We start from the raw sequence: 27,889 nt of genomic DNA, 5'->3' as shown, positions 1-27,889 counted from the left end.
ATTAATTGAACGCTTAACACATGATAAAGTATTTCTATTAGACATTTTTAGTCAAATTTTCGGAATTTTTTCGCGTATTTAGTTCCTATTACGTAGATAAGTTAACAACTTAAAATATTTTACCTTCTTTAATGATATGCATTAGCCCCAATTGGAACATGCATGAGGTTTTTATGGCCTAGAGGCTAGTGCATATATATTTTTAATTTTTTTTGTTGTTGATATACTTCTAGATTAATTAGTATTTTGCATGAGCATATATATAATTTTTTCAAATAAAGATAAGTTTCGCAATTAAGGCGTTGAGCAAAAATAGTCTTAATTATTTAGTATTCAGATCTTAATATAAAATTTTAATATTCAAATATGTATTTAAATTTGAATATTTTAATGTGAGTACACAAATTTTAATATTTGAATGTGTATTTGAATTTAGACTTGTTAATTAATAAAAATAAATGAATTCTTGCTTATTTTCTTACGATAGGTACCTAACGAAAAATATCGTCCTAGAAGTAGTTAATACGATAGACGTGTTTTTGGGTTTGTTAAAAATTCTGTGGCCGATTAAACTACTTTAGTGTTATTACCCAACCCATGGGTTAGTAATTTAGAGCCTCACCAATGAACACCTGCCATATCAGAAATTGAACGTGTAAGTATTTACGAATTGCCTAAACTACCCTTATTTCCTTCAAACAAGACTGCCTTATAAAGTCTCCTCGCAGGTACAGATTTGAACATCATCGGACTACACACTGAGCCAGTGAGCCCTAACACTTCTCTCACTCTACTTAATACAGAACTCTTGATCAAGAATTGTTGTTAATTTGTATAGGAACCTACCAATGTTACAATCTTGATTGTTGGTGTTTTCTTGAATGGGTTAACTGTTCTTGATGAATCTGAAACATCTTGGTATTTATCAAGATTCAAGAATGGAGACTCGTTTCAGATTTGGGTTTTGTGTTGTGATCGCTGTAGCTTTGTGTATTTGTCTTTGTGGGCATTCAGTATATGCGGGGAATAGTAAACCCAAGAATGTTCAGGTTGCTTTAAGGGCTAAGTGGTCTGGTACCCCTGTAATCTTGGAAGCCGGGTATGTATTCATTATAATACTTTGTTACTGTTTGATTGTTATGACTGAAAAAATGGCATTTTTATTAACTAGTTTGGGATTAAAGCCCAGTAGAAGTTGTATTACTTTTTGGTTGCTTTTGCAGTATAAAGAAAACTGGAGAGTTTACTGTTGCTGAGTTTCATATAGAATCTTTGCATTGTATCTTTCTAAATCTTGATTAAGCTTGGTCAATAAAGAGTAGTGTAATCATCATAAACAATGGTGACGCTGTACTTTTTTTGATAGTTTAGGATACCTAAATTTCAGTGGAAGATAGTATTTTGTGTACTCCAGTGCTTAATTGGTACTCCTTGTCGTCTTGTTGATACTTCTTGTTTCTATCCAGTCAAGAAAAGTTTGCTGTTTCGCCTAAGTAGATGTGCTGTTTCTGTGAGTTCAGCATCGACAGGATGTTATGAAGTAGTAGCTGTACTAGTTTACAACTTTACGGAAACACTTTTGGAGAATAGAGGAGAGGCTAAGTGGTGGGAGGCATTTAGACAGGATGAAAGCTTTTATTGTTTGCTGTTGCTCAGCCATTGGAGAACTGAGTTATTATAGTACTTAAGGACATGGTTCCATGGAAAGTAATGTCAACTTTAATATTAGAATATCACATGTTTAAAGAATAGGAGGAAGCAGATTGGGTGATAAAATTGCAGAAGGAAAGCTAACTACATGTAGGCAAGTTCAAATATAGATGCTTGCAGCATTTCACATATATTTTTTTAATCAAGTAAAATTCATTAATGATTGAGCCCAAATTGCCCGTATAAATACCAAAAAGTAGAAAACCTACAAAAGATATGGATTGCAGCAATTTACATATTGCAAAAGAAACATGTCTAGAAAATCAGGGTTATGTTCTACTAATAAATAAAGGAGGAATTTACTGTAAGAACAGGGGTTTCAGAGAAGTATAAATATCTTGGTTACTTGTATCATGCATGAACAAGTGCTTTCTCAGGCACATGAAAGAAATGTATGTACACATTAAGGATATCCCTTTGGGGACATCCAATAGAATTATAATATAGACAAGATACCACATCGATGATTGTTTCTCTTGCCAAAACGTACCCGATTAGTCTTCTCAGGGGTTTCCTTGTAGGAGGAGCAAACCTTCCTTTCTCCTTTTATATTTTGTGATGTTCTGCTCATGATGGACAGGGAGTTGCTATCAAAGGAATCTAAGGACCTTTTTTGGGATTTTATCGAGTTATGGCTTCAATCTGCAGATGAAAATTCTGACTGCCAAACTGCCAAAGATTGCTTGAAGAGAATTATAAAATATGGAAGGTCTCTATTAAGTGAATCTTTGGTAGCAATGTTTGAATTTTCTCTAACTCTTCGATCAGCATCTCCTAGGATAGTGCTTTATCGTCAATTGGCAGAGGAATCTCTTTCTTCTTTTCCACTTGCTGATGATAAAAGCTCAAGCTCTCCTGATGGAGAAGTATCTCAGCAAAGTGATAATGCAAAGAACAAAAAGGTTAACCCTCTGCTTGTTGGTGAGAACCCAAGAAGTCCTGAAGGAAACTGTTGTTGGATAGACACTGGTGGAAGACTGTTTTATGATGTTGCTGAATTGCTAGTGTGGATGCAGAACCCCAAAGAAGTGTAAGTCTGTCTGACCTTCTTTTCTCTTCACGATACAGAAGGTGGTATAATTGATTATGTCCAGAAATACATGAGCTCGGCTGCTCTTCAATAATTGGCTAAATATTTTTGTATGCAGATCTCTTGAGACATTACACCCGGAGCTTTTTGAGTTTGATCATGTCCATCCCGATTCAAATGTAGGAAGTCCGGTAGCTATTTTATATGGTGCTCTGGGGACCAATTGCTTTGAACAATTTCATCGGACCTTGGCCAGTGCGGCCAGAGAGGTTAGCTACCATGCCTCTATAAGCTATCTCATCCGTTGTGCTTATTTATTACCTTTCTCTTGACCCTCCAGAATGCAATCAGAATGGCTGTGCATGATTTGGATCCTCTAGAGTATTTTCTTTAAGTATATGAATACCATGACATTGATAAAAGCTCTTCAATATTCAACATCTCTTTTTCGGCTGCTCTTATCTAAAAGTAAAAAAAACATCTCTTTTTATGATACATCTGTTTGCACTTTGAGAAGCAAAATAAGTAACTCTCCAATATAATTAAGTGAGTAGAAACTTGTTAGATGACAAAGATTTTTTTTTCTTTATCAAAGGTACCCTCACATAGTTTCCATTTTCATTAATTAAATATATCAGGGCTATAGAGAAAGTAAGGTGGAGCCTTAGTGGATGCTCCTGGTTATCAGTATGCTTCTTGTAAGAAAGAAGGAAAAAATAAGATTTGAGAATGAGTTGGTTGTATCCCCTATATTAGATAGTTTGCAAGAAATTTTTAAAAAAGGAAAACGTGTAGCTACATCCCTTAAATTTTGCACTCCAAGGGATTCTAAATCTTTCCGCATTCCTCATTATGACTTTTCTTTTGTTTTCATTTTAATCAATTGAAACATTTGAATTTGTTTCCCCTATGTTTTTACTTAACAAAATGCTTGCAACAGGGGGGGGGGGTGTTGGGCTCGGGTGGGGGTTGACCTATTCATTATCCTTGTGTATGAGACATATTAGTGTTATCTCCATGTTGTTCGTTACAACTAGAGAGGGGCAAGTAAAAACATTTCATTTCCTCATCTCTGTCCATTTTTTGGAGGCGTTGAAGATGACTGAAAGGTGTCATACTCTTCTTTACTTTTGCTTTGTTTTGATTCTTATCAAACAGGGGAAATGGCCCCTCTCTCTGTTGCTGTACTCTACCTCCTACTACTAAAACCAAAACTAGAGTTTAATTTGTTCTAGTGCTGACTATCCAATAACTATCACAGGGGAAAATCTATTATGTAGTTAGACCTGTGTTACCTTCTGGATGTGAATCAAAAAGTACTCCGTGTGGAGCTCTTGGTACCAGAGACTCCTTGAACTTGGGTGGTTATGGTGTGGAACTAGCGCTGAAAAACATGGAATACAAGGCTATGGATGACAGCACTGTAAAGAAAGGTAAGTTCTGTTGTGCACTCATCTGAATTATGTTACTCGATGCAAGCAGCGGTATTGATGGGTAATCTCCAACAGGGTGTCGAATATAATTTTGTCAGCTTAGGATGATTTACCACTTCCTATAGGATAACATTGCTTTTTCTAATATGGGAAGCCTGGAATTGTTTTGGTTCAGGATCTTTTTCGCTCTTTTATTACAATTTTCCGTGGCTAGCTGAAACTGCTTGGCTCAAGGATAAAGCGACTGGCACCTTCAGACCTCATGATTTTCCCACAAGAAAATCAACAGAAAAAAACGTCCTTTATTTTTGTGATATCAAGGCTAAACTTGTCTTGTATTCACCGTCTTTGCAATGATTCTCTGAGACTCATTTTTTTTTTTGTATATTTGTTTCCAGTTCTCTTAGATAGTGTCTATACTTTTGTTAAAAAGCAGGTTGTCTTTTCGTTTCCAGATTGTGTGAAAATGTTTTTGCCAAAAAAAATGACTTTTTGGATTTGAAATATACTCGTATCTTTACCTTTTCAAAAAAGAATATACTGTATCTGTTGAGCAAAACTTTGGGCTTTATAAGATCCACCCACTTTACTTCTTGGAGAAATTAGGAGTTCACCTGATAGTGGTGCTTATCTCACATTTAAAGTTTCTGCTTTATTCGCATTATATCTCAAGTATTTTTCTGTCCCATGTCCTTGCTTCTTTTAACACCCGATTAAAAAAAATTTAGATGTCTTTGCTTCTTTTATCTTGTGCTTAGCAGAAAGTATCTTATTTAATTAATTGCTGCAGGGGTCACTCTCGAAGATCCTCACACTGAAGATCTTAGCCAAGAAGTCAGAGGATTTGTATTCTCTAGGATTCTGGTTTGTATTATCAACCTTTTTTATATCTCAAACTGATAAATATTGTTAAAACGGTCTGTTGAAATTATTGCCTTTTAGAACACATACAGGAATATGATTAAAGCTACACAGTAAATGTACTTGTTGATGAATTTGTGGAAGTACTGTTCAGAAAAGAAAAAAAGCAATGTTGCCAACGAAAATGATATTGACAAACTTTGTTGACAACATAAAGAAGTTCTGGGTGGATGAGAAAGGATGATAACAAAGTTTGCTGATTAAGTAAAATAAAAGGAAAGATTAGTGGTAGTTTATCACCTTTTCCACTAAGATGATTTGGTGGAGAATATAGTGTTCATCTAGTCTGAAATTCCTAAAATTTTACAAAAAATATGCATCGAAAATTATTTTACGTTACCACTTCAATAATACTGAAGGACAAGTAGTAATACCATAGAGAGCTTATATTCTCCCTTTAAGTAAAAGAAATAACACTGGCGTGTTTGAGTGGACGATCACCTTTGGTGAAGGTAAGCTTGGTAACGGGTTCGAACCGTGGAAGCAGCCACTAATGCTTGCATTAGGGTAGGCTGTCTTCATCACACCCCTTGGGTTGTGGCCCTTCCCCAGATCCTGCTAACGCAGGATGCTTTGTACACCGGGCTGCCCTTTTTTTTAAAGCTTTACAAAGTGCTGTCTGTTTGACCCAGTTCCTCAAAAGTTTCTCTCTTTGTGGTCTTATTGTATGTTTATTCTCCCTTTTTTGACTTGACTTGGTGAGGCTATGCAGAATAACAAGTCAGAGTACACAGTAACTCCCCGTGATTCTTTCTTCTCCCCCTTCCCCCTTACCATTCTATATCTTCCACCACCTTTTGACCTCTTATTTGAACAAAGATGGAAGATAGAGATCTGTCCTCTTCCTGTTGACTTCTTGTTTTTTGTAGAAAACCATTTTTGTAAGGTTCTCTACTTTTTGGTAGACTTCTTGTATAATGGTGCTTTTTGCCCTTCTTTTAATGCCATTTATTACTTATAAAAAAAAAAAAAAAAAAAAAAAACTAAACTTACACTTTTCCCTTCCTCCCATGAAAGCACAAAGTTAATAATGAAGGGCAGATTAAATGCAAACACTATAGCTGAGATGCAAACAAGACTCTTTTTAAATTCTGCATTATGGTTCGTGCCTTGTGAGATTAGCTTTCAGAGTCCAGTAAAAGCTCTGTTGGTTGGTTTTAATAGTTGTGTGCAATCCACTCTGTCAAGGCTGTGGTCATTGAAGAACCGATTCTGTCTTCCATATCTGCAGGAGCGTAGACAGGAGTTAACATCTGAAATAATGGCTTTCAGGGATTATCTTCTATCATCAGCAGTTTCTGATACACTTGATGTCTGGGAATTAAAAGGTGATGATATATAACCTTACTATTATGAGCCTAGAACTTGTCAATATCAGAAACAAAAGCTTCTTTTGATTAAAAGCTAACCTTATGGTCATTCCCTTGGCGATGCCAAATATAAATAAACAGATTTAGGGCATCAAACTGCGCAGAGGATAGTTCATGCGGCTGATCCTTTGCAGTCAATGCAAGAAATTAATCAAAATTTTCCTAGTGTTGTCTCTTCTTTATCTCGGATGAAGGTAAAATATTTTCAGTTAGCATATTTAGTATTCCACTGGTAAATATTTTTTCCAACTAATGTAACATTTATTAGGGATCTGATCGCTTGATATGTTTTTTAATTTAATGCAGCTCAATGAATCTATCAAAGAGGAAATTGTTGCAAATCAGCGAATGATCCCACCTGGAAAGTCATTAATGGCTTTGAATGGTGCTTTAGTCAATATTGAAGATATTGACCTTTATCTGTAATGCTTTCGCTTGCTTCTAGACCATCTTTCTCTATCTCCTCCACCTCCCTCCATATATTTGCCATCTGCGTAATTCATTTCCTTTAAAGTCCGTAAATATTTGCTATTATTAGACTGTCGAGACATGGGGAGAAGAAAAATATAAATTCAGAATTGGGACCAGTTTGGACAAATTTTTTTATGTTAAGATTTTTTTTTTTTTTTAAAAAAAACCTGTTTGGTTATACATTGTATCAACTTTTCGATCCAATTTGAAAAGAAGTTTTTCAAGTTTGAAATGCATGTCCAAACGCAACTTCAACTTGCAAATACCTTTTCCAACTTACCTATAAATACTAATACATTTTCACCCACCTCCCAAGGTAGGTGTAAGGTCTGTGTACACTCTACCCTTCCCAGACCCCACTTGTGGGATTTCACTGGGTATGATGTTGTTGGACCTAAAATTACAATATTGAGTTATAAGAGTTGATTGGATAACCACTACTCTACCCTTGTTGCTTTCCCCCCTTCTTTAATCCCCTCAAATTTTGAATTGACACAAGTGTCAACTGCTCTAGATGCAGAGATGGATGCAGCGTTTCGGTACCGGGTTCATCTACCCAGTATTTATGACATGGAGCATAAATATATGTGGAAAAACCCACTAAAAACCAATGAAGGTTGAACTCATAGAGATAAATCCTGCATCCGTCTCTGTTTAGATGTCATACCCAATTAGCTACAGCTGTTTTTCACAACTGAGAGGCAAAATAAGCTGACAACGGAAATGATGGAAACTTATTTCCTTGTTCATCATTTTTGTTTTTTCTTCTCCCTGAAGTTTATAGATTTTGTCTACTTCTGCTTTCTTCAAGGGTTTATACTCTTATTTCCTGTGCGTTGTTTCTCGTCCTTGAATCCATCAGCAGTGGAATTTTGTGCTCTGGATTGTCGATTAGCCATCCTTTGGTTTTAGAAGTGGCTGGAAAGATGTGATAATGGCATATCAGATGACCTGACAATTTAACTCACCCTGTGTACTGTAATAAGACAATTTGTGGCTTTGTGCTGTGTGGAGCAGACCGTGCCTACACTTTGCACACCATCAATGCAGCACTGTGAAATATCTGTCAACTCTTGGAAATTCCATCCTTTGTTACTATTATATGTGCTTCAGCAAAGGTTCTCTGAGTGTTTGGTTATATGGTTAAGACATAACTTTTTGACAGAATAGAAAATGTTGCTTGTGAATGATTCAATTTATTGTTTGCTGACTGATTTTGCTTTTAAAACTTGTTTTTTATCATCAGTAAGTGCTTCATTGTGAGAAGTGGAGATCATCCTTTTTCCTCTTGGTTGACTTAAGAACTTCTGAAACTTGTTTTCCAGGCTGGTTGACATGGTCCATCAGGAGTTGTCATTAGCTGATCAATACGCTAAAATGAAGGTGCGGAGCTCTAGAACCTTTCAAGGGCATGCCTGATACAGCTGCCCTGGGTTTTGACATCTTTTCTAGCTATCTGAGATTTTCTTCTGATGCTACCAGTGAGCAATTACCTGATTTATTGGGGTTGGTGAATTTTTGGAATATGCTGCAGAAACATCTTGCTAAGGAGGCTAAAATGCTTCATATATTTTATACAGTATATTCTGTCATTTAAAAGAGAAGTCTATAATGCTTGAACCTTAACTATGGGTGAAGTTCAGCTAATCATTTCAATTACAAAACCTAGCGACCTAAGATGGCCATTATATTAAGTTGCCTCAGCTTCTGCTCGTGGAGAGTATGCTCCGAACCTAGAACATCAATTAGAGCTCTTTCATCAGTTGTACATAAAATGTATATGATTGCAAGTTGTAGCAAATAGGTCATTTAGCCATGGAACTCAACATGTGAGATGAATTTTATTGGTACTTGATTTTGCATACTCTAAATTTTCACTTGTCTCTTTTGCCTGTAGGTTGTGCATTGCATCCGTAGGATGTTTATGTCTCAAACTTTATTTCTATCTCAAATGCCTTTTGTGTTTTTTGTCATGAATGTTCTGTTAAGCAAAAAGCCCATGCATTAATTGTTGCCTGAATTTCAGATTCCTGTTAGCACCGTGAGGAAGCTCCTTGCAGCACTGCCCCCTTCTGAGTCCAGTACTTTCCGTGTTGATTTTCGCTCAGATCATGTTCATTATCTCAATAACTTGGAGGTGGATGAGATGTATAAACGTTGGCGGAACAATTTAAACGAGGTACCTTGTTTCTCTGATCCTTGGATTGTGCTTTTCGGCATCACTTAGCTTTTAAGTTTCTAACTGTTTGCATCTTTCTGCTTTAGCTCCTGATGCCAGTCTACCCTGGACAAATGCGTTACATCCGGAAGAACCTCTTCCATGCAGTTTATGTTTTGGACCCTGCCTCCATTTGTGGGCTTGAGGCAAGCTCTATCATTATGTGAACCCGAAAAATGTTTTTGTGCTAATTTGTTTTTTAGTTGGTTACGTTTTGTTGTCATCCAATCAATAGTGATAAAAGAATATTGGTTAACAGTTTCTCTAAAATCTGCAGACAATTGATGCAATCGTTTCGATGTTTGAGAATCATATTCCAATGAGATTTGGTGTGATATTGTACTCTACGAAGTTAATTAAGGAGATCGAATCAGGCGGTGGTGAACTTCCCCTTTCTTATAGGGAGAAGGATAGTCCAAGTCAGGAAGACCTCTCGAGTTTGGTAATTACTCAAATCTTGTCATAATAACTAGTAAATGATCGAATAAGATCATTTAGACTTTTTAACTCATTGCTTTCATTCTTGGTATAAGTCAAGTGGACTTAATGTTTACAAGTAAATATTTGTTTCTTTTGCATGACGCATGGTCTTAACAGGCGTATAGTCAGGTTACATTTGCTTAGATTTCTATGCCTTATTTGCCCTACATATGGCGTAGAAGTTCAGTGAAATGTTTTCCTGATTAATTACTAAGTTGTGTATATAGCCATGTAAGAGTAACAGGATCGCTCTGCTTTTTTCATCTTTCTATATTTGTGCATATCATACTTGATATGCTGCCTGTTGCATAAAATTTTGTCTGCAACATACTTCTATAAGGTACTTGTCATATGAACTTATAATATTCTACTACGTGCTACGCTAACTGGTATCATGTAATTAAAAGCTCAATTGGCTGGCAACTTATAGAAGTATTTGATTGGACCTTACTCTAACAGCTTGGAGTAAATTACATGCATGCATCTAGTTGCTTTTCTTTTTTTGATAGGTAAATAGCAATGCATACATCAAGATGTTGAGATTGGTGCACTTAGCACCCTTATGCATGATGTTTTGTCGTAGAGGCAACTTACTACATACTGTGAGCTGTTGATGATATTATTACTTTCTTTTAGAACATGATTTATCATGACTCTTCTTTCACATGTAGCTAGTGTTCTAAGATACATATTGCTGTGGTTGTACTACTCATCTATTGCACTTGCTGGATGCTATTGTTTAATAGTAAAATTTTCATTACTTTTCTTAAAAAGGAACTCTTTTCACTGTCTTTCTTTGTTCCATTTACAGTTTTTATTTCCATTGAAGTTTCAACTTTGTTATTGATGTGTATGAACTGATGAAAACTGTAATGTTTTTCCACAGATTATTCGTCTTTTCATCTACATCAAGGAAAACCGAGGAATTGTAACAGCTTTCCAGTTCCTGAGCAATGTATGATTTCAATACCTTCTATTCTGTATAATGTATATTAATGAATATGTTAGCTTGCATCGGATGCCAAATGTGTAATTATCATGTTAGTATGTGAACGGTTGCTCCTGAAGGTTAACAAGTCGATGCATAAAGGAGTGTCTGATAAAAATCCCAAAGAACCAAAACACTTGTTTCCCTTCTGAGAGGAACCATATTGTCTTGGCTGTCATTGGCAATTACTAATTTCTAATCTTCCATGTAATTCTCCATGTCCCCAATTTCTTTGTGTTTTGTGGAATTATTTGCCGTTATCCTCTTTTATTAAGAAAAGCTTATATTTACCTATCAAAGAATAAAGGAAACCCTGATTCTAATGTGTAACTTTTATCATGACCTGGCATGGCGGTCGTGTCCTGTTGGGTTGTATACCTTAAATCAGTTCCACTGCTTGTCATGCCTCATAGGTGTTTTTATTCTACTCAGTCATATTATTCTTTCTTCCTTGCCACAATGCCTTTGCTAGTGTAGATGATTGTTTTTTTTCTGTAGAGACCCATATTTTTGGGTGGGTTCTCTACTTTTTGTCATACTTCTCATATATAATACGGAGCTTCCCCCACATCAATAGAGCATAGCTCTCATAGAAAAATGCCTTTGCTAGTGTAAATTTTAGGACAATTATGTCTGAAGCATCTCCGATAAGGTGTGTAAATATGAGAAGTACTAGAGCTAGCTCCTTCTGGATAATGGTGGCGATTCATATCAGGAGGTTTATGGGTTTCAACTTTAGAAAACTTTTCGCTACTTTGATTTCTGAAATTTTCCTGTTGCTCCACAGCTCCAGTATTGTTTTTGGTGTATTACTAATATACACAGTTAAGTAATAGTTTCACCTAGAACTGTAGGTAAACAAATTGCGAATTGAGGCAGTTGCTGAAGATCCTCCTGAAGTACACCACGTTGAAGGGGCATTTGTGGAAACACTGCTGTAAGTCTACCATTTTCCAAGCACCCAGTTCTATTTTTCTGCTTGTTTTTTTGAGAGCTACATGCATTACAAGGGCTATCCATTCCTAATTTCTTGAGTTGATAGATTGTTTCTTTCTTAAAAATGTGTTCCAAAACATTTACATCTAGTGTCTTTTTGTAGACCGCAGGCTAAAACTCCTCCTCAAGATACTTTACTGAAACTGGAGAAGGAGCATACTTTTAAAGAACTCTCCGAGGAAAGCTCTCTGTTTGTATTTAAGCTAGGTTTGGCTAAGAGGCAATGTTGCCTCTTGTTCAATGGGCTTGTCCATGACCCTACTGAGGTATAACCCTATTTATGATCACAGATTCAATATCTTAGTATCTGACATTTTTAGCTTTAAATTTGCATCTACTTATTTTCCAGATGCATAAATGGTCTCAATAGTTGCCTGTTTTACCATTTTCTGAAGTTTTGTTCACTGGGAAGGGAAAAAGAAAAATCTCCTATACAAGTATGGCATATATAGCCCCCCCTGCTTGTACTCTTCTCTTTGAGGTTCACTTTTATTTATTAATAAATAAAAAACTAGCCCTAGGTACCTCGCCTAGCGAATTTGCTTTAATAATAATAATAATAATATAGTTCTAGAAAAATATTATGTGGGTAGTTTCTTTAGGAAATAAGATTTGTTCTTTAAATATCATGTTCTCATGAAATTGCCTTTTCTCCATGTGTTTTAGTTGCTCAAAGATAGATATGTTTCCAATAATATGGAATTTGCTTCTGAGAAAGGTTTAGGGACTGAGTTTTCCGTGGAGACCTGATGTACGAGATACTAATTGGCTACTTAATTTATTTCTAATTTTTCTTGTTACTAGTTGATTTGACAGCTGCATAAGCTATATGAAGCCAAAATGTTCATTCTTCATACTCAATTTGTTATCTGTCCATTGAAGTGTATTTCTAGGAGGATGAGACTGTCCTATAATATGATATGATATACCTGGAACTTCTACTTGCAGGAAGCTCTTATGAATGCCATGAATGATGAACTTCCTAGAATACAAGAAAATGTCTATTTTGGGCACATAAACTCTCATACAGATGTCCTGGACAAGTATCTATCAGAGAGTGGTGTGCAGCGCTATAATCCACAGGTACAATTCTTTATTTTCCCAAAATATGTGGCATTGGTTTTTGTGTGCCTGAAATAATTGAATACATTGTTGTCTCTCTGTTGACTTAGATTATAGCTGAAGGGAAAGTCAAACCGAGATTTGTATCTCTTTCGGCTTTAATTCTTGCAGACAACTCATTTTTTAATGAAATCAGCTACTTACATTCTACAGGAAGTAAGCCATACTCAGCCTAACACTGTTGTTTATTATGGAACATGTTTGAGTATCTATTTCATTTGTGGCGTCTTAACTTCTTTTCCAGCAATAGATGATTTGAAGCCTGTGACTCATCTTCTTGCTGTCAGTATGGCGGCAGAGAAAGGGATGAGATTGCTTCGTGAAGGAATACATTATCTGGTAGTTCTCCTTCTCTCTCTCTCTCTCTCTATATATATATATATATATATATATATATGTATTCTTCATCGTTTGTTATTACTAAATACTCTTGGTTACGAGAATTTTAAGTATTTGGATTCTTCGGCAGATGGCAGGCACCACAACTGGACGCTTGGCAGTGCTGTTTAACTCCATTCAGGATCCTCATTCACCAAGCTTTCTTTTCATGAAAGTTTTCCAAATCACAGCCTCATCATATAGGTCTGATTCTTTTGCAGCTTATCTTTGGGCACTGTTTTATTTCTTAATGGCTTAATTAAACTGTACTTTTTTCTTTCTTTATCTTGCTTTGGATGATGACTTGCAGTCACAAGAAAGGCGCTCTGCCGTTCCTGGACCAAATTTGCTTGTTTTACCAACATGAATATATGCATGCATCTTCTGCGGGCACTGAAAATGTTGAGGCATTTATGGATAAGGTCTTTGAACTGGCTAATTCAAATGGATTGTCCTCAAAAGGACTCAAGTCTGCTCTTTCTGGACTTTCTGATGAGAAGTTGAAAGTGCACTTGAATAAGGTACCTGACCATTCCTGGCTTTAGTTAGTCTGTTCAACAACTCATCCAAGGCCGTTTAGATCAACTCATCCAAGGCCTTGATTTTTATTTTTAATCAAGTGTCCATATGTGGGAATTGAACAATATATGGGAATAAATTCCACGGGATAGGAGTTGCAAATGCTTAGGATGCCATTTTTATCTGCTTTCTCATTAGTATCTTAGCTATGCTTAGTGAAATGCTTTGGAACATTTTCTAATAATTGTGTGAACAACACAACAGAATTTGCTTTCAACCTACTTCACGGCTTAGCTGTCTCAATAACTAAATCCTTTTATCTATCGGAGTGCTAAAGTGTTTTACCTGTTGAACAAACATTTATTATTAGACCCCCGTTTTTCAGATGAGAGAACAGCACTACCTATTTAATTCATGAACTCTATGGTGAATGTGTTCAAAGAGACACCAATCATGCCAATATGAACTCTTAGTTTTAGTTGGGTGCTATGCGGCTAAGGTATTAATTAGATGCATGCTTGCTGAATAGGCTCTGCATTTATCCTTCATTTTTATTTTTAATACATTTACAGGTGGGGAAGTTTTTGTTTGGACGAGTTGGTCTGGAGTATGGCGCCAATGCAGTTATTACAAATGGGAGAGTAAGTTTGACTTGTGTCAATTGCATTTAATTTGAAATGCAGATTCTTTTGGAAATTTTTATCCTCCAAGACTATTTTGATTTTTGAGATCCCATCCTCATGTTCTTCAGAGTATTGGGGGTGCTCTGAAGAGACGCCTTTTTAATCAGTTTTTGATGAACATTATATTGTTCTGTGTGAACTCAATGTTCTTTGACCAATTTGATAGGTGATTAGCCTGGTTGACGACACAACATTCTTGAGCCATGATTTGCAACTTCTGGAGTCTCTGGAATTTAAGCAAAGAATAAAGCATATAGTGGAAATAATTGAAGAAGTAAAGTGGGAGGACATCGACCCTGATATGTTAACAAGGTTTGTGCTTATGTGTTCTTCAATGTCCTACCTTCTCTCTTTTTCCTCTACTGCAATTGTGAGCACCTGCTTTACTGCTTATAAGGAAAATGTGAAAATTGTCTTTTCAAGTTTGATACCCCTGTTTCCTTTCAAGTAACAAACTGCTCATCCCTTCATATATATGCTGCTTATGTTTGCATATCTGTACTATATACATTCCGATATAATGAGCTACCAGATATTAGTTGTGTCTTCAAGTTCTGCAAACATCTTAAAATCGGGTTCCCCAGAAGTCAGATGATGACCTCACAATCGACCACTGTCTTTCACATATTACTAGTCTGTTACCCCACAAATGGTGTCTTTTAAAGCGTTATGTCACTGTTAGATGACACATCCCTGTGGCTGCTTTCAAGAAACTGGGCCTTCTTTTGTCAATTTTTAATCCCTCCCCTATTTCCCCTTCCCCTCTCCCTAAATCTAAGTAATTTCTTTTTTGAAAAAAGCCTCCTTAATGACTTTATCCTTCAGGTCATATCAGCACAATTGGGTTTTCCATCTAAAGATTTGTTCTCATTGACTGGTAAAATCATTCCTCAGCATTAGGATTTTCATGAACCAATCTTGTAATTTATTTTACTTTAAGTTTTGATCAAGTTCTTGACCGACTACCAGCATAAGAATTAATATAACCTTTGGTTTCTTGGAATATTGCTTTTCCTTGTCATATTTTTCTGATTCTATTATGAACCTAGTTATCATTCAACGATTTCCCAAGGGTCATCTTTACTGAAGAAACTAATGGAGTGCTTTTGTTATTTCTTCAATTTTTAGGTTCTCCACACTATTTTTCTTCACTGTGCTAATTTTTTTTGTTTTTTGTTTTTGTGATATTGTAGTAAATTCATCAGTGACATTGTCATGTCTGTCTCATCTTCAATTTCCATGCGGGATCGGAATTCTGAAGGTGCTCGCTTTGAACTTCTGTCCGCAAAATACAGGTAACACATGTCAAATTCACCATTTTGACTCCCTTTTCCTGTAAAGACGAAGAACACTCTATTGGAATATGCCCAATATTGGCTGATATGAATTCTTTTTTACTTTGGAATTTTCATTATATTAAATCAATGTTCTTAACATGTTTTCTCGCAGTGCTGTTGTTTTAGAAAATGAAAATTCCAGCATTCATATTGATGCTGTTATCGACCCCTTGAGCTCATCTGGTCAAAAGTTGTCTTCTCTTCTTCGGCTTGTGTCAAAGTCCATTCGCCCAAGCATGAGGCTTGTACTCAACCCCATGGTGAGTTGATTTCCTTGAGTAGTGGAAAATGATCACTACGTAATCGAGAACTTTCTGCACTTTCCAATGATTTGGTACTGGCAATGAAACTGCCTCTGTACTGTGTTCTACAGTTCATCACTTAGTTGGAGTCCTGGGTAGGATCAGTGGGATTTTAGGGTCTCAAGACAGGTTTGTCCTTGGGCTTGGTCACATGAAATATGCATGGCCTCATAGAAGAAGGAAAATTGGCTGACATCAGTGTGCTAGATAAGAACAAATGATAGGATTTAAACTCGACAACATATATATATATATATATATATATATATATATTTTTTTTTTTTTTTTTTTTTTTGACAAGTAAAGAAAACTCGACAACATATATAATGACTGTTTTGAAAACATTTCAGCAATTTATTACATAGTTGTAAGAATTTACATTTCATTTATTAGTTGAGGTGTCCGCAAGCTGGCCCCGACACTAAGGTTATAAAGAGTACCTTTCATTCTGCAATCCTCTTGGGATTTTTTCTTCTTCTAGATCTCACATCCTTATTCATTAATGAAGGGAGGGAAAGACAGAAGTCTATACTTGTTCATATATGATCCACATATGTGGTGAATGTTCCTGCAGAGGTTAGAAAGGAGAGGAAGTCCTGAAGTTTCTCCCTACTAGTGTTTTGAGAAGATGAAACCTAGTTTTGAAGCTACTAAAACCTAGTTTTGAAGCTACTAAAACTTAAGCAGTTAAAAGTTTGAAATGTGAGAGATGGCTGAATTAGAAGATGGTGATTCAAAAATTTTATGTTCCTTTTGTAATTAGGACGCTCCAAATACTAAACGTTAATACTCTGGCTATCTTGCTCTTGACAGTCAGAAATAGATACTGAGAGTTGTAATGGACCCTTGCTTATTTAGCAGGCTAAACAAATTGTAGTTAACTTTCAATCAAAAGTTGGTCCTTGCAGACTTAGTTTAGGTTTTAACTTGAATAATTTGCATTTTGAGTCCAAATATTTCTATGTCCTAAGGTATGTTGCCTCTATATTGATCATATGAAACATCTACAGTGTTTGCATGTCCTGAGGTATATTGCCTCTGTAATAATCGTATGAAACGTCTTAACATAATGGTTCTGTTGGTAAACGTCAGGCTTAGGAAGTTCACATTATTTTTTTACTTGCAGAGTTCGCTGGTTGATCTCCCATTGAAGAACTACTACAGATATGTTATACCAACACTGGTATGTCAGAGCAGCTTTTCTTTGCAAGTCCTTCGGTCAATATCTTTTTGATAAATTAGTCTTTCAGACATATTGTGCTCCCTGGGGAGTCTCATCTTTGCTGATTTTGCAGGATGACTTTAGTAGTTCAGATTACACCATTTATGGTCCCAAAGCTTTTTTTGCTAATATGCCACCTTCTAAGACGCTGACTATGAATCTTGATGTTCCTGAGCCATGGCTTGTTGAGCCTGTTGTTGCTGTGTAAGTATTTCAGAAGATTATGGAACTTATGGCACATATGCCAGGATACTTAGTGATGTCTAATATCTGCCTAAACTTGCAGCCATGACCTAGATAATATGCTGCTTGAAAACCTAGGAGAGACTAGGACACTGCAAGCTGTGTATGAACTTGAAGCACTAGTACTAACAGGTAACTTGATTCTCCTCTATTTGATGTTATCGCTTTAGTAAGATATTGGCTAAAGAAGAACAATGCCATGGTTCCACTGGAAATGAGTTAATTGCTCTAGTTTCTAAACCATTTGACCAGGTCATTGCTCTGAGAAGGATCATGAGCCGCCTAGAGGCCTTCAGCTAATCCTAGGCACTAAAAGTACACCGCACTTGGTTGACACACTTGTCATGGCCAATTTGGGTTATTGGCAAATGAAGGCGTTTCCTGGAGTTTGGTACCTGCAGCTTGCTCCAGGTAGAAGCTCGGAGCTTTATGCTTTGAAAGACGATGGTGATGGTGGTCAGGAGACAACTTTGTCTAAACGGATCACTATAGATGATTTGCGTGGTAAACTTGTTCACATGGAGGTGATTAAGAAAAAGGGCAAGGAACATGAGAAACTGTTGGTTTCTGCTGACGATGATAGCCATTCACAAGAGAAGAAAAAGGTGATATGTTCACCTTTATTATTTTGTAAAACATTTCCCTTTACAGAAAATTTTAGTATGGGTCTGTAACTCTGAATTAATAAGCTGTAGGATTACTAATTTTCTTGTTTGCAGGGAAACCAGAACAGTTGGAATTCGAATATTCTTAAATGGGCTTCTGGATTTATCGGTGGCAGTGACCAGTCAAAGAAGAGTAAAAACACTCCAGTGGTAATTCCTCAATTCATTAATCAAATTTAGTAATAATACTCATGGGGTTATCTAGAGAAAGGGAATCATGATGGTTAAACAGTTTTCTATTCCTTGTCAAGGAGCAGGTAACCGGTGGTCGCCATGGGAAGACGATTAACATATTCTCTGTTGCTTCTGGGCACTTGTGAGCTTTCTGTTTTGGATTCATTTTTTATTTCCCTGCATTTTGATGCTCCTTAGGTGGCCCCAACTTTTATCAGAAAAAGAACCCAAGCAAGAAACAAAATCTTGTAGCCATGTTAATTTATTCTCTTATCTTTTTCACTTCTAATGTTATATTGCATTCCTACTTTTCTGATAATTTATGGGTTGTTGTATAGTTTTGGTCAGACTTAGGTTTTACTTATCAAAAAAGAAGTTTAGATCAGACTTTAATATGCTCTCCCTAATTTCTCTGCTTCTTTTGTAGCAGACTTCTCAGCTAACAGCTTTAAGATGTACTTTGCAGATATGAACGGTTCCTAAAAATTATGATACTAAGTGTTCTGAAGAATACTCAACGGCCAGTGAAGTTCTGGTTTATAAAAAACTATCTCTCTCCTCAGTTCAAGGTTCGCTACCTTGCGTTCTTCACCTTTAATTCGTTCTAGCAGCTTGTTTCAATCTATAAAGTTTACATGTTGAACTTATGAGATACTTTTTTCTTTCAGGATGTAATCCCGCATATGGCGCAAGAATATGGTTTTGAATATGAATTAATTACATACAAATGGCCTACATGGCTGCACAAACAAAAGGAGAAACAAAGAATCATCTGGGCATATAAAATTCTGTTTCTTGATGTCATTTTCCCCCTGGCGTTGGAGAAGGTATTCATCTTTTTCCCCTCATTTAGAATTCAATAGATTATCCCTACTAGGTCATAATTTTTTTAGTTGTGAACTTATAGTCGATTGAACTTCAGTAATGTGTTATCGTGCAGGTTATCTTTGTAGATGCAGACCAAATTGTAAGAACTGATATGGGAGAACTTTATGACATGGATTTAAAGGGACGGCCCCTTGCATATACACCTTTCTGTGACAACAACAGGGAGATGGATGGCTATCGTTTTTGGAAACAAGTATTGGCATTTCTTTCTATTATTTTATCACTTCTCTTTCTGCTCACTCATTTCATTTGTCCTTTTAACTACTCATCAGCTGGTCAGGCTTTTGCATTTACTGACTAAGCCGTCACTAATGTTCTTTGTATTTATTGAATAGGGCTTCTGGAAGGAACATTTACGAGGAAGACCATATCATATTAGGTATCATTAGCTCTTATATATTGAATCACATACATATAATACTTGGTAGTTATTTAAAACATGAACAAGTTTTCCGTGGTGAATGCAATCTGCAGTGCTTTATATGTTGTCGATCTGCTTAAATTCCGGGAGACTGCTGCGGGAGATAATTTACGAGTGTTTTATGAGACCCTGAGCAAGGATCCAAACAGTCTTTCAAATCTGGATCAGGCAAGTCAATGCTTTCATGTGCTATCATCATAGCATTCTACATTATTGGCTCATCATAAGTTTTTTTTTTTTTTCCGTTTCGACCTGAAGCAAGCGATTGTGTTTTGGTTTTGAGGGTATACAGTTTCTTTCCATTCTACTCGGTACTTTCTGCAAGTGTACTGAATGGAAGTAAAAAAAAATTTCTCTTCATGTAATCAAATATCTTCCCATTTTGAATTTCTGAGTCATTTCAGATTAGAAAACATAGAAATTTTTATTTATAAATGGAGGAGATAGTTTAGCATTATTATCCTGACCTGCGAAGGCCTAAGATACCTTTTTTCCACCTCCCAATTGTTTTTGTTCAGCGACTTGAAATTGGTGATATGCACCCTTCTGTTTTTATCCTTGCTCTTGCATAGTGGTTACAGTGGTGATATTCAGGACGTAATAATGGTAAATGGATGACAAAGTTAATGACAAGTTACACCATGCATATGTCAGGGTTATGTCAGGGTAAAGTTAGGAATCTGCCCAAGCTTTTCAGGGAAGTTTCATAGTTTACAATGAACATTTACTTTCCTGATAAAGTTTCTTTGCTTCCACATTTCAATATAAGTGGTTGAGACATTGCTGCCAAGCTTTATGGTTTCCATAATATGATGATTATATTGCTCTTTACTTTTCTATTGTTTTACTACTGACAAGAATTCTTGTATCTCAGGACCTTCCAAACTATGCTCAGCATACTGTACCCATCTTTTCACTCCCACAAGAATGGCTTTGGTGCGAGTCATGGTGTGGTAATGCAACAAAGCCCAAGGCAAAAACAATAGACCTTTGCAATAATCCCATGACAAAAGAACCCAAACTCCAGGTAATAACTGAGTTGCCTCACCGTTCCAGTCGTCTCATTGTCATCTTCTTGCACTTTGTCCTTTGTACTACTTGCTCCACCTTTTTCCTGTTTATATTATAGGGCGCCAAGAGGATAGTGGAAGAGTGGCCAGAACTTGACTATGAAGCAAGACGCGTTACTGCAAAGATCTTGGGTGAAGACTTTGATCCCCAAGACCAGGCAGCACCTCCTGCTGAAGCACCAAAAACCATTAGCGATACTCCATTAGAAGACGAGGAATCAAAGTCGGAACTTTGAATTTGATGCAAGGCAAGTATTCCTGATTCATTGACACCTTCAAATCAGATTGATGTTATGTGGTCACTTTTGGGTGGTTCTCAGCTACCATGGTAAAAGGCTAAGAGCAGAGTTGTTAGGATTGTCCATTGAGGCAGAAAATGCATTAGTTAAGAAGGCTTAGATGCACACTTAGGTGCCAAAAGAATACCAACTATTATGAACCCATTTTGCCATTTGCGCCGCCCTTAGTAGAGAGGACATTGTAATATGGATAGATAGTTACAGAGGATACTTGAGAGGGATGCTGTGACATCTCCACTTTATTCTGCATCTGTTGGGGCAGTTAGGAAACATTAAAAACTCTTAAAGGTATTTTGCAATTTTGATATGTAATATTGAGGTCAACTAATATTCCTGTAACTTGAAAGTTTTCAGCAGCTAAATTACTCCAGCCCTCCCCAGACCTATGTCAGTGAAATCGATAAGTACATTGGATTTAAACTGTACATTGGATTTAAACTAACTTTAATTTTTGGCCTTTGTGGGGAAGTGTCTTAATAATGTATCAGGTTGTTACTATGAGACTCTCTGATTATCATTCTTGAGTTTGTACTCCAAAGTCAGCCACTGAAACTTGATAACAAGAAGTGGGGATTGTGTTATGGGTGCAATACAGTGTGCGCAATTTGCATCATATTCTCTGACTGCAATTTGTGTAATGTGTCGTTCAAAAGATATTAAAGAAGAAGAAGGTACCTGAAACAATATCCACAGGCCACAGCGCGCAAATTGCTATTAAGCCTATTAAAGGGTGGAGGTTATTCAAACGAAAATAGCAATCAAACAGCCAAAATTTATCTACGGAAAAGGGTCAAATATATCCCTGCACTCTTGGAAAAGATTCAAATATACCTCTCGTTATACTCTGGGTTTAAATATACCCATGTTGTTATACTTTGAGCTCAAAAATACCCCTTCACTGTTAAAGTTGTCCAAGACATCCAATCCTATGTGACACTTATGTTTGATAAGGTGGATGCGACATGGCATGCCACCTCAACATCCTTAACCCATTTTACTCTATCTCTATTTGTTCTTACACCTCTAAAATTTTCTTCTCCTCCATCACCTTATTAAAATTGGCGATAGCCAGCCTAAATTTCATTTCCACATGTATGAACTTCAACATTTCATTTCTCTATTAAATTAATTGTTGAAACTAACCAAGACTTCGACTAAAAGTTAAAAAATTAGACTGTAATAAGAAAATTTTAACTTTGCATAACCAACAAAAGTTGGAATAAATTGAAAACATAGAACGGTAAGTATCATAGAAAATGGGTAACCTGAAACGGCAAGACTATGATAAGCTGCAACACCAACAATCTTGATCCTTTATCTCCATCAGAATCGGGCGGGCCAAAGTTGATTTAGAGCGGAATAACTGGTCAGCTTCTTCACCAGTATCAAGTCGACCGAATGTTCCTCTTCCCTAGATTGCCACACAATATTTTCAGATAATATTCCTGTATCATCGATGCACGAATTAAACTACTTCAGATTTTTTTTTTTTTTAATAAGGCGGTGGAGAAGAAGGAGATTTTAGAGATGTAAGAACAAATAGAAAATAGGAGTAAAATGGGTTAGGGGTGTTGAGGTGGCATGTCATGTGGCATCCACCTCATCAAACATAACTGCCACATAGGATTGGATGTCCATCTTGGACAACTTTAACGGTGGAAGTGTATATTTGTCTTTCAAAGTATAATGGCAGGGGTATATTTGGACCCAAAGTATAATGAGAGATATATTTGGCCCTTTTCCAATAGAACAGTGATATATTTGACCCTTTTCCGATTTATCTATTACCCACCCACACTGTAGTATTGATATGTTTGACGGAAGCCATTTTTTTAGAAAATTTTGTTTCTTTGGAAATGTTATTTTCTGATGTTTGGTCATTAGAAAATATTGTCCAAAGGAATTGGTCCTCTTCCCTCACTTAGGTGTGGTAAGTCATTTTCCTCACGATTTAGACATTATTAATAATTTTGTTACTAAAAATTCATTTAACAATCTTTGATTTGTTAATAGCAATATTTCTCTTTTAGAAGGTATCTTTCACCAACCAATTAACGTCGATAAATATGTTTTGATAAAGAATGACACAATTGTACCCCACACTCAATTATTTTGTGCTTTCTAGGAGACATGGTTGAGACCAAGTCACCAAACTATACTATTATTAATTATCTCACTCGTTTGATTTATGTGGCCGAAACATTTGCAGAGTTTAAGAAAGAAGAAAACTACATTTCGTTAATAGCGGGCTTAAATGAGTCACATATATTTTGTGTGGTTATAAATCATTGCATAAAGGTAAAGTATTTCGAAATATAGAAAGAGGTCATTCTTTTTGGCACGAACTAATAAGGAAATAGATTCACATAAATTGAAACAGAAGGAGTATATCTTATGCTGTTTATACCCTTAGATGATGCCTTGAAAGACCTGATAAAAGTTGCATTCCTTTCCTCCATCACCATAAAAAAACCTTTGATTTTTTTTTTCCTCGTAAAATTGTGTTACCACAAATTGTACTGTTTATACGGCTCTATTTTTCACTTTCCTTAAGAAAGAAAGAAAAGATCCCCTAAAGATGACAAATAACTTTTTGCGTTTCTTCACGGCTGGTATGTGCATATCAATTTCCCACTAAGCTAACGTCTCAAAGCTTTTTCAGATCACAAGTTGTGCGGTTTTTTTTCTTTCTTTTAGCTGATGAAAAAGATTGGTATACTCGCTCATCAATATGGTTGCTAGTTTGTTTCCATGTTGATATTTCAAAAGCCAAAATTGAGCTTCGATCAAACAAATTTAATATAAGTGTATGTGGTTTTTTAAAATTAAACTTCTATATAACAGAATTTATTTATATATTACAACTTAATAGTTTCTCAAGTTGCTTCCATGATGCCATTTGTTTCTCTCGTTAAGAAGCACAAAAACGCTAAATTGGAAAAACATGAAAATAGGATAAAAGCAGTTTTTAAAATTGTTTGGCGGAACAGATGTGGAGCCTTGGTTGGTCTTCACAGAATCTTTTGACGTTTCTTTTCTTCATTTTCGTAAATCTAAATGTGACTAAAAAGATGCCCTTTAGTCCATTCAGTGTACCTCACTAGAAAGAGGAAAAAATATATTTTAGAACCGTGGCATGCAAATCATGATAAATTAGTATAACTTTATGTTATGTTAGACTTAACTGTCCCATTGAATTACTTATAACTAGAGGTGTACAGGTTAATTTGAATTTTTCATACACCAAACCAAACTAATAAAATTTGAGTTTTTCAACCTCGGGTTTTTTTTTTGGGCTATTCGATTTTCTCGGGTTTTTCGGATTTTTCCCCGGAAAAGTCTTCATACAAAACATATAACTTTTACTTCAAATATTTCTTTAGTCCTAGTAAGATACAACTATATAATTAAGGTGTTTCTTAAGAAAATAACACAAAATGTGAGATGAGTGATGACATTAAATTAAAATATCATTGTATTAAAATATTCTACAAAAAAAAATCGATTAAAATAAATATTGCTAATTAATAAGCCATAAAGAAAAAGACCATAATCTAAAAATACTAAGTCATGCTAAAATAAGTACGACTAATAAGTATTAATTACATGACAAAGAAAAAAATTCAGTTATGTATTTTCACTCTCTAGACCAATTATGTAAAACTAAAGAATAAATATTCGACGTTATTTTCATTCCTAGTCGTAGAATTGAATTTCTTTTGTTAGCATTAGTGTTAAGTTGATTTTGGTTTGGACTTTCTTTGAGTTACTGACATCTATGGGATATAAAACTTATTGACATTCAAAATTCAAATTTCAAGCTTGAAATAATATGATAATAGACAAAAAACTGCGAAAAAATATAAGAAAAATTTATAAATTACATTACAAATAAATATATTTATGCATAAGATATTTTAAAAATTGAATAAATGTAATGTCTGGTTGGTTTGGTTCGGTTTGACTTTTTTTTTTTAGCTAAAACCAAACCAAACCAATTATGGTCGATTTTTTTTTTCCAACACCAAACCAAGTCAAATTAAACCACTAGTCTGGTTTTTTTCTCGATTTGACTCGGTTTATCGGTTTGGTGCGGTTTATCGGTTTACTTTGTACACCCTACTTATAACAAGCTACTCTGATGCGTCATTTTTACAATTGTGTTTTAGCAAATCTAAAACAACCTGTGTAGGCTTTAAAAATACTCCCCCGTCTCAAATATTTGTCGTCCTTACTAAAAATATTTATCGTTTTATTTACCCAATATAAAGTTAAGTAGTTTTTTCTCATTTTACCCTTGTATTAATTACATCAATGGGCTGATTTTGTAAGTTCACATAGCAACATTTAAGAAGTTTCATCATTAATGGAATAAATATTTATTGAAGAGAGAGAACACGATGGAATATGTAGTTAAAATGGTACCCATATAAATGCTTTCTTAATGGGCGTGTAAATGAAAAATGCGAGAAATATTTTGAGACGGAGGGAGCACTGATAAGCAACCTGTTCATTCTTACAAGTACTTAGGTGTACTTGAATCAACTAAGAATGTGTGTAGACTGCATTCTTAATTTTGGTATATGCAGAAGATAGATGGAGAAGAAGAGGAGAGTGGAAGGGTAAAGATGTCATTTGTCTTGCCCCTAAAACAAAACATGCCTGGTTTTGCAAGATATGCAAAAATAGGGACGCAACGATTAAATTTTATGCTAAATTTTCGTATTTAAATAAAAATCTTTCACCCTTGTCCTTAATTTTGAAATTACTTCCTTTCATGTAATTAACAGGAAAGTAGTCAAAGATTAGTGGAATTCGAACTTGTAATACTGCCGACTCAAATTCCCTAACCTATTGGTTAGGAAAATGTTCCTTAGATATGATGCTTTTGGATTAAGATTACTCATAATATCAAAATCAAGGTAGGGACAGAGGGGTTGTCGATTGAGACTATTCGTCAAAATAGACCACATTAATTCAGTTTCTTAAATAAAATTGTGGGGTACTAGTCAAATTACTCATACTAGATGGCCCTTTATGATTGTGAGATTGCATTAACTGTAATACTTTCTTGTGATACATGGGATTTTTTTTACATCGTCAGCATATTAAAGTAAAACTCATTTTTAACTATCCATAACATTGATTTAACTCTTTGTTTTATTTTTACTTTCAAGCAGGGGTACTCTTTTCCTTTGGGCTTATGATCCTTGACAAATTTGTCTGTTTATGCCCTTTTGGTTAAGAGATTTTTCAGTTTATCATGTATTGCTCGTACCAAAAAATTTCAATCATAAGCAGGGGCGGAACTAGAAGCCGGATTCACTAGCTTTTGCACAGACAATATAATATTAAAAAATTTACTAAATTTTTATAAATATTTGTCTGTGCACCCAATTATTATTATATTATTAACTTGAGGTCGCTATAGGAACTTAAATGCTTCAAATCCTGAATCCGCTTTTAATCATAAGAGGTCCTGAAATAAAATGTTACGGTGTCTAGACTCTAGTGTATACCAACTAGGCTTGATTAGAATGTCGACATTTAATTGGAGAATATGCTATATTTTATCCCATGGGTATGGATTTAAAGGCTAATAGAGTGTAGTCAGTCGTTTTTAAAGGAAAGAGAGTTGAAGTCAAATTTATGCATCGTGTGTTAGAGAGACTTAATAATAACCGTTAACTTGAATGCTTTGTAGTGGCTATATGTCAATCCACTTGACAATTATATGGACATAAACCTCTAGAAGAAGAAGAATGAAGTTAAAAATCAGCAAATTCCTTGTTTGTCTAAAACATGCAAGACAATCATAGAAAGACAATATGCCTACCAAAGACACCATGAAATATGGGAAAGTCACACAAATACAACTTTTTTAAATGATAATTAAAAAGATTACGACTATTTTCAAAAAATTACATAAATATAATTTTTTTAAAATTTTAACTTCTTAATTACAAAAATACAACTTTTTACATTCCTAAAATATTAATAATTCTTAATTTTAGGAGTTACTACTATTAATGCATATCCACTTTTTACTTTCTCTTTCTTTCAAAATCATTAGAATGCAATTTTCTAAATAAACATAACAAAGTCAACTTCAAATCCCATATTTTATCTACCGTTTTAAAAAGATTTTTTTTTCTTTCGTTCCCTCCTTTTTATTATTTTTTTTTTCAATTTCACTTGATGATGATTCAATTATTTTTTTGTGACTAAAAGAAATTATTTGAATATATTAATATTAAGAAAAGTACATGAAAAGATATCGTATATGGAAATATGGTATAAGAAATGTACATGAAAATATACCTTAAAAAGTATATGGTATATTCAAATTGGTATATTTAACTGAAAAGACGATAACAAAATATTGTGAATATAATAGCTGGAATTAGAATATTTAAGTTTGTATATTATATATAGTATATAATATAATAACATTATTTGTGTATATGGTATATAATATTACAATATACCTAATATATGAATATATTACTCTATGTGCCAACCAATTGTACTCTACAATAACATATAAAATATACAATATACAATATATAGAAAGAATAATAGAATTACTTATGGATTACCACTAAAAGAGGATCGTAATAAATAATTGACACCTCATCCTATAAAACTTGGCTTCCTTTCTGCCATCACATATTAATTATTCAATTTTTTTCTCTATCTTCCATGAAATAGGAAAATTAACTCAATTAAATTTATATTTGTATATATTTAATATGATAAACAATATATGCCTAATATATACAATAATGTATGTGGTCAAACATACACACACACACACACATATATATACACTTTTTGTTTATTATACATAAGAAATTATTTTATATATAGTATATACTAGTTAATATACATAAAAAATAATATTATATATAGTATATAATAGTGAAATATACGTAATATATAAGTACAT

The 27,889-nt window shown here is 34.9% G+C and overlaps 1 protein-coding gene across 1 annotated transcript; it reads left to right on the top strand.

Moving 5' to 3' along the window:
* The first annotated feature begins 736 nt into the window (after positions 1–736).
* LOC132064583 (UDP-glucose:glycoprotein glucosyltransferase) lies at positions 737–21,320 on the top strand. Its single transcript, XM_059457614.1, has 37 exons — positions 737–1,099; positions 2,291–2,740; positions 2,859–3,009; positions 4,002–4,173; positions 4,964–5,037; positions 6,326–6,422; positions 6,546–6,658; positions 6,771–6,886; positions 8,261–8,318; positions 8,962–9,114; positions 9,201–9,299; positions 9,431–9,595; positions 10,520–10,588; positions 11,476–11,558; positions 11,721–11,883; positions 12,566–12,700; positions 12,790–12,895; positions 12,984–13,078; positions 13,209–13,321; positions 13,428–13,638; positions 14,209–14,277; positions 14,486–14,631; positions 15,513–15,614; positions 15,769–15,916; positions 17,085–17,141; positions 17,254–17,384; positions 17,467–17,555; positions 17,676–18,028; positions 18,143–18,238; positions 18,340–18,404; positions 18,729–18,831; positions 18,931–19,089; positions 19,203–19,343; positions 19,486–19,529; positions 19,625–19,739; positions 20,446–20,598; positions 20,701–21,320. The coding sequence occupies exons 1-37, from the start codon at positions 900–902 to the stop codon at positions 20,875–20,877; spliced, it is 4,971 nt and encodes a 1,656-aa protein (XP_059313597.1). The 5' UTR covers positions 737–899; the 3' UTR covers positions 20,878–21,320.
* The last annotated feature ends 6,569 nt before the right edge of the window (positions 21,321–27,889 follow it).

The sequence above is a fragment of the Lycium ferocissimum genome, chromosome 7 (assembly GCF_029784015.1).
Source record: "Lycium ferocissimum isolate CSIRO_LF1 chromosome 7, AGI_CSIRO_Lferr_CH_V1, whole genome shotgun sequence".
Lineage (NCBI taxonomy): Eukaryota > Viridiplantae > Streptophyta > Magnoliopsida > Solanales > Solanaceae > Lycium > Lycium ferocissimum.
The sequence above is the reverse complement of the archived record's forward strand: the minus strand, read 5'-3'. Positions and strand labels throughout refer to the sequence as shown.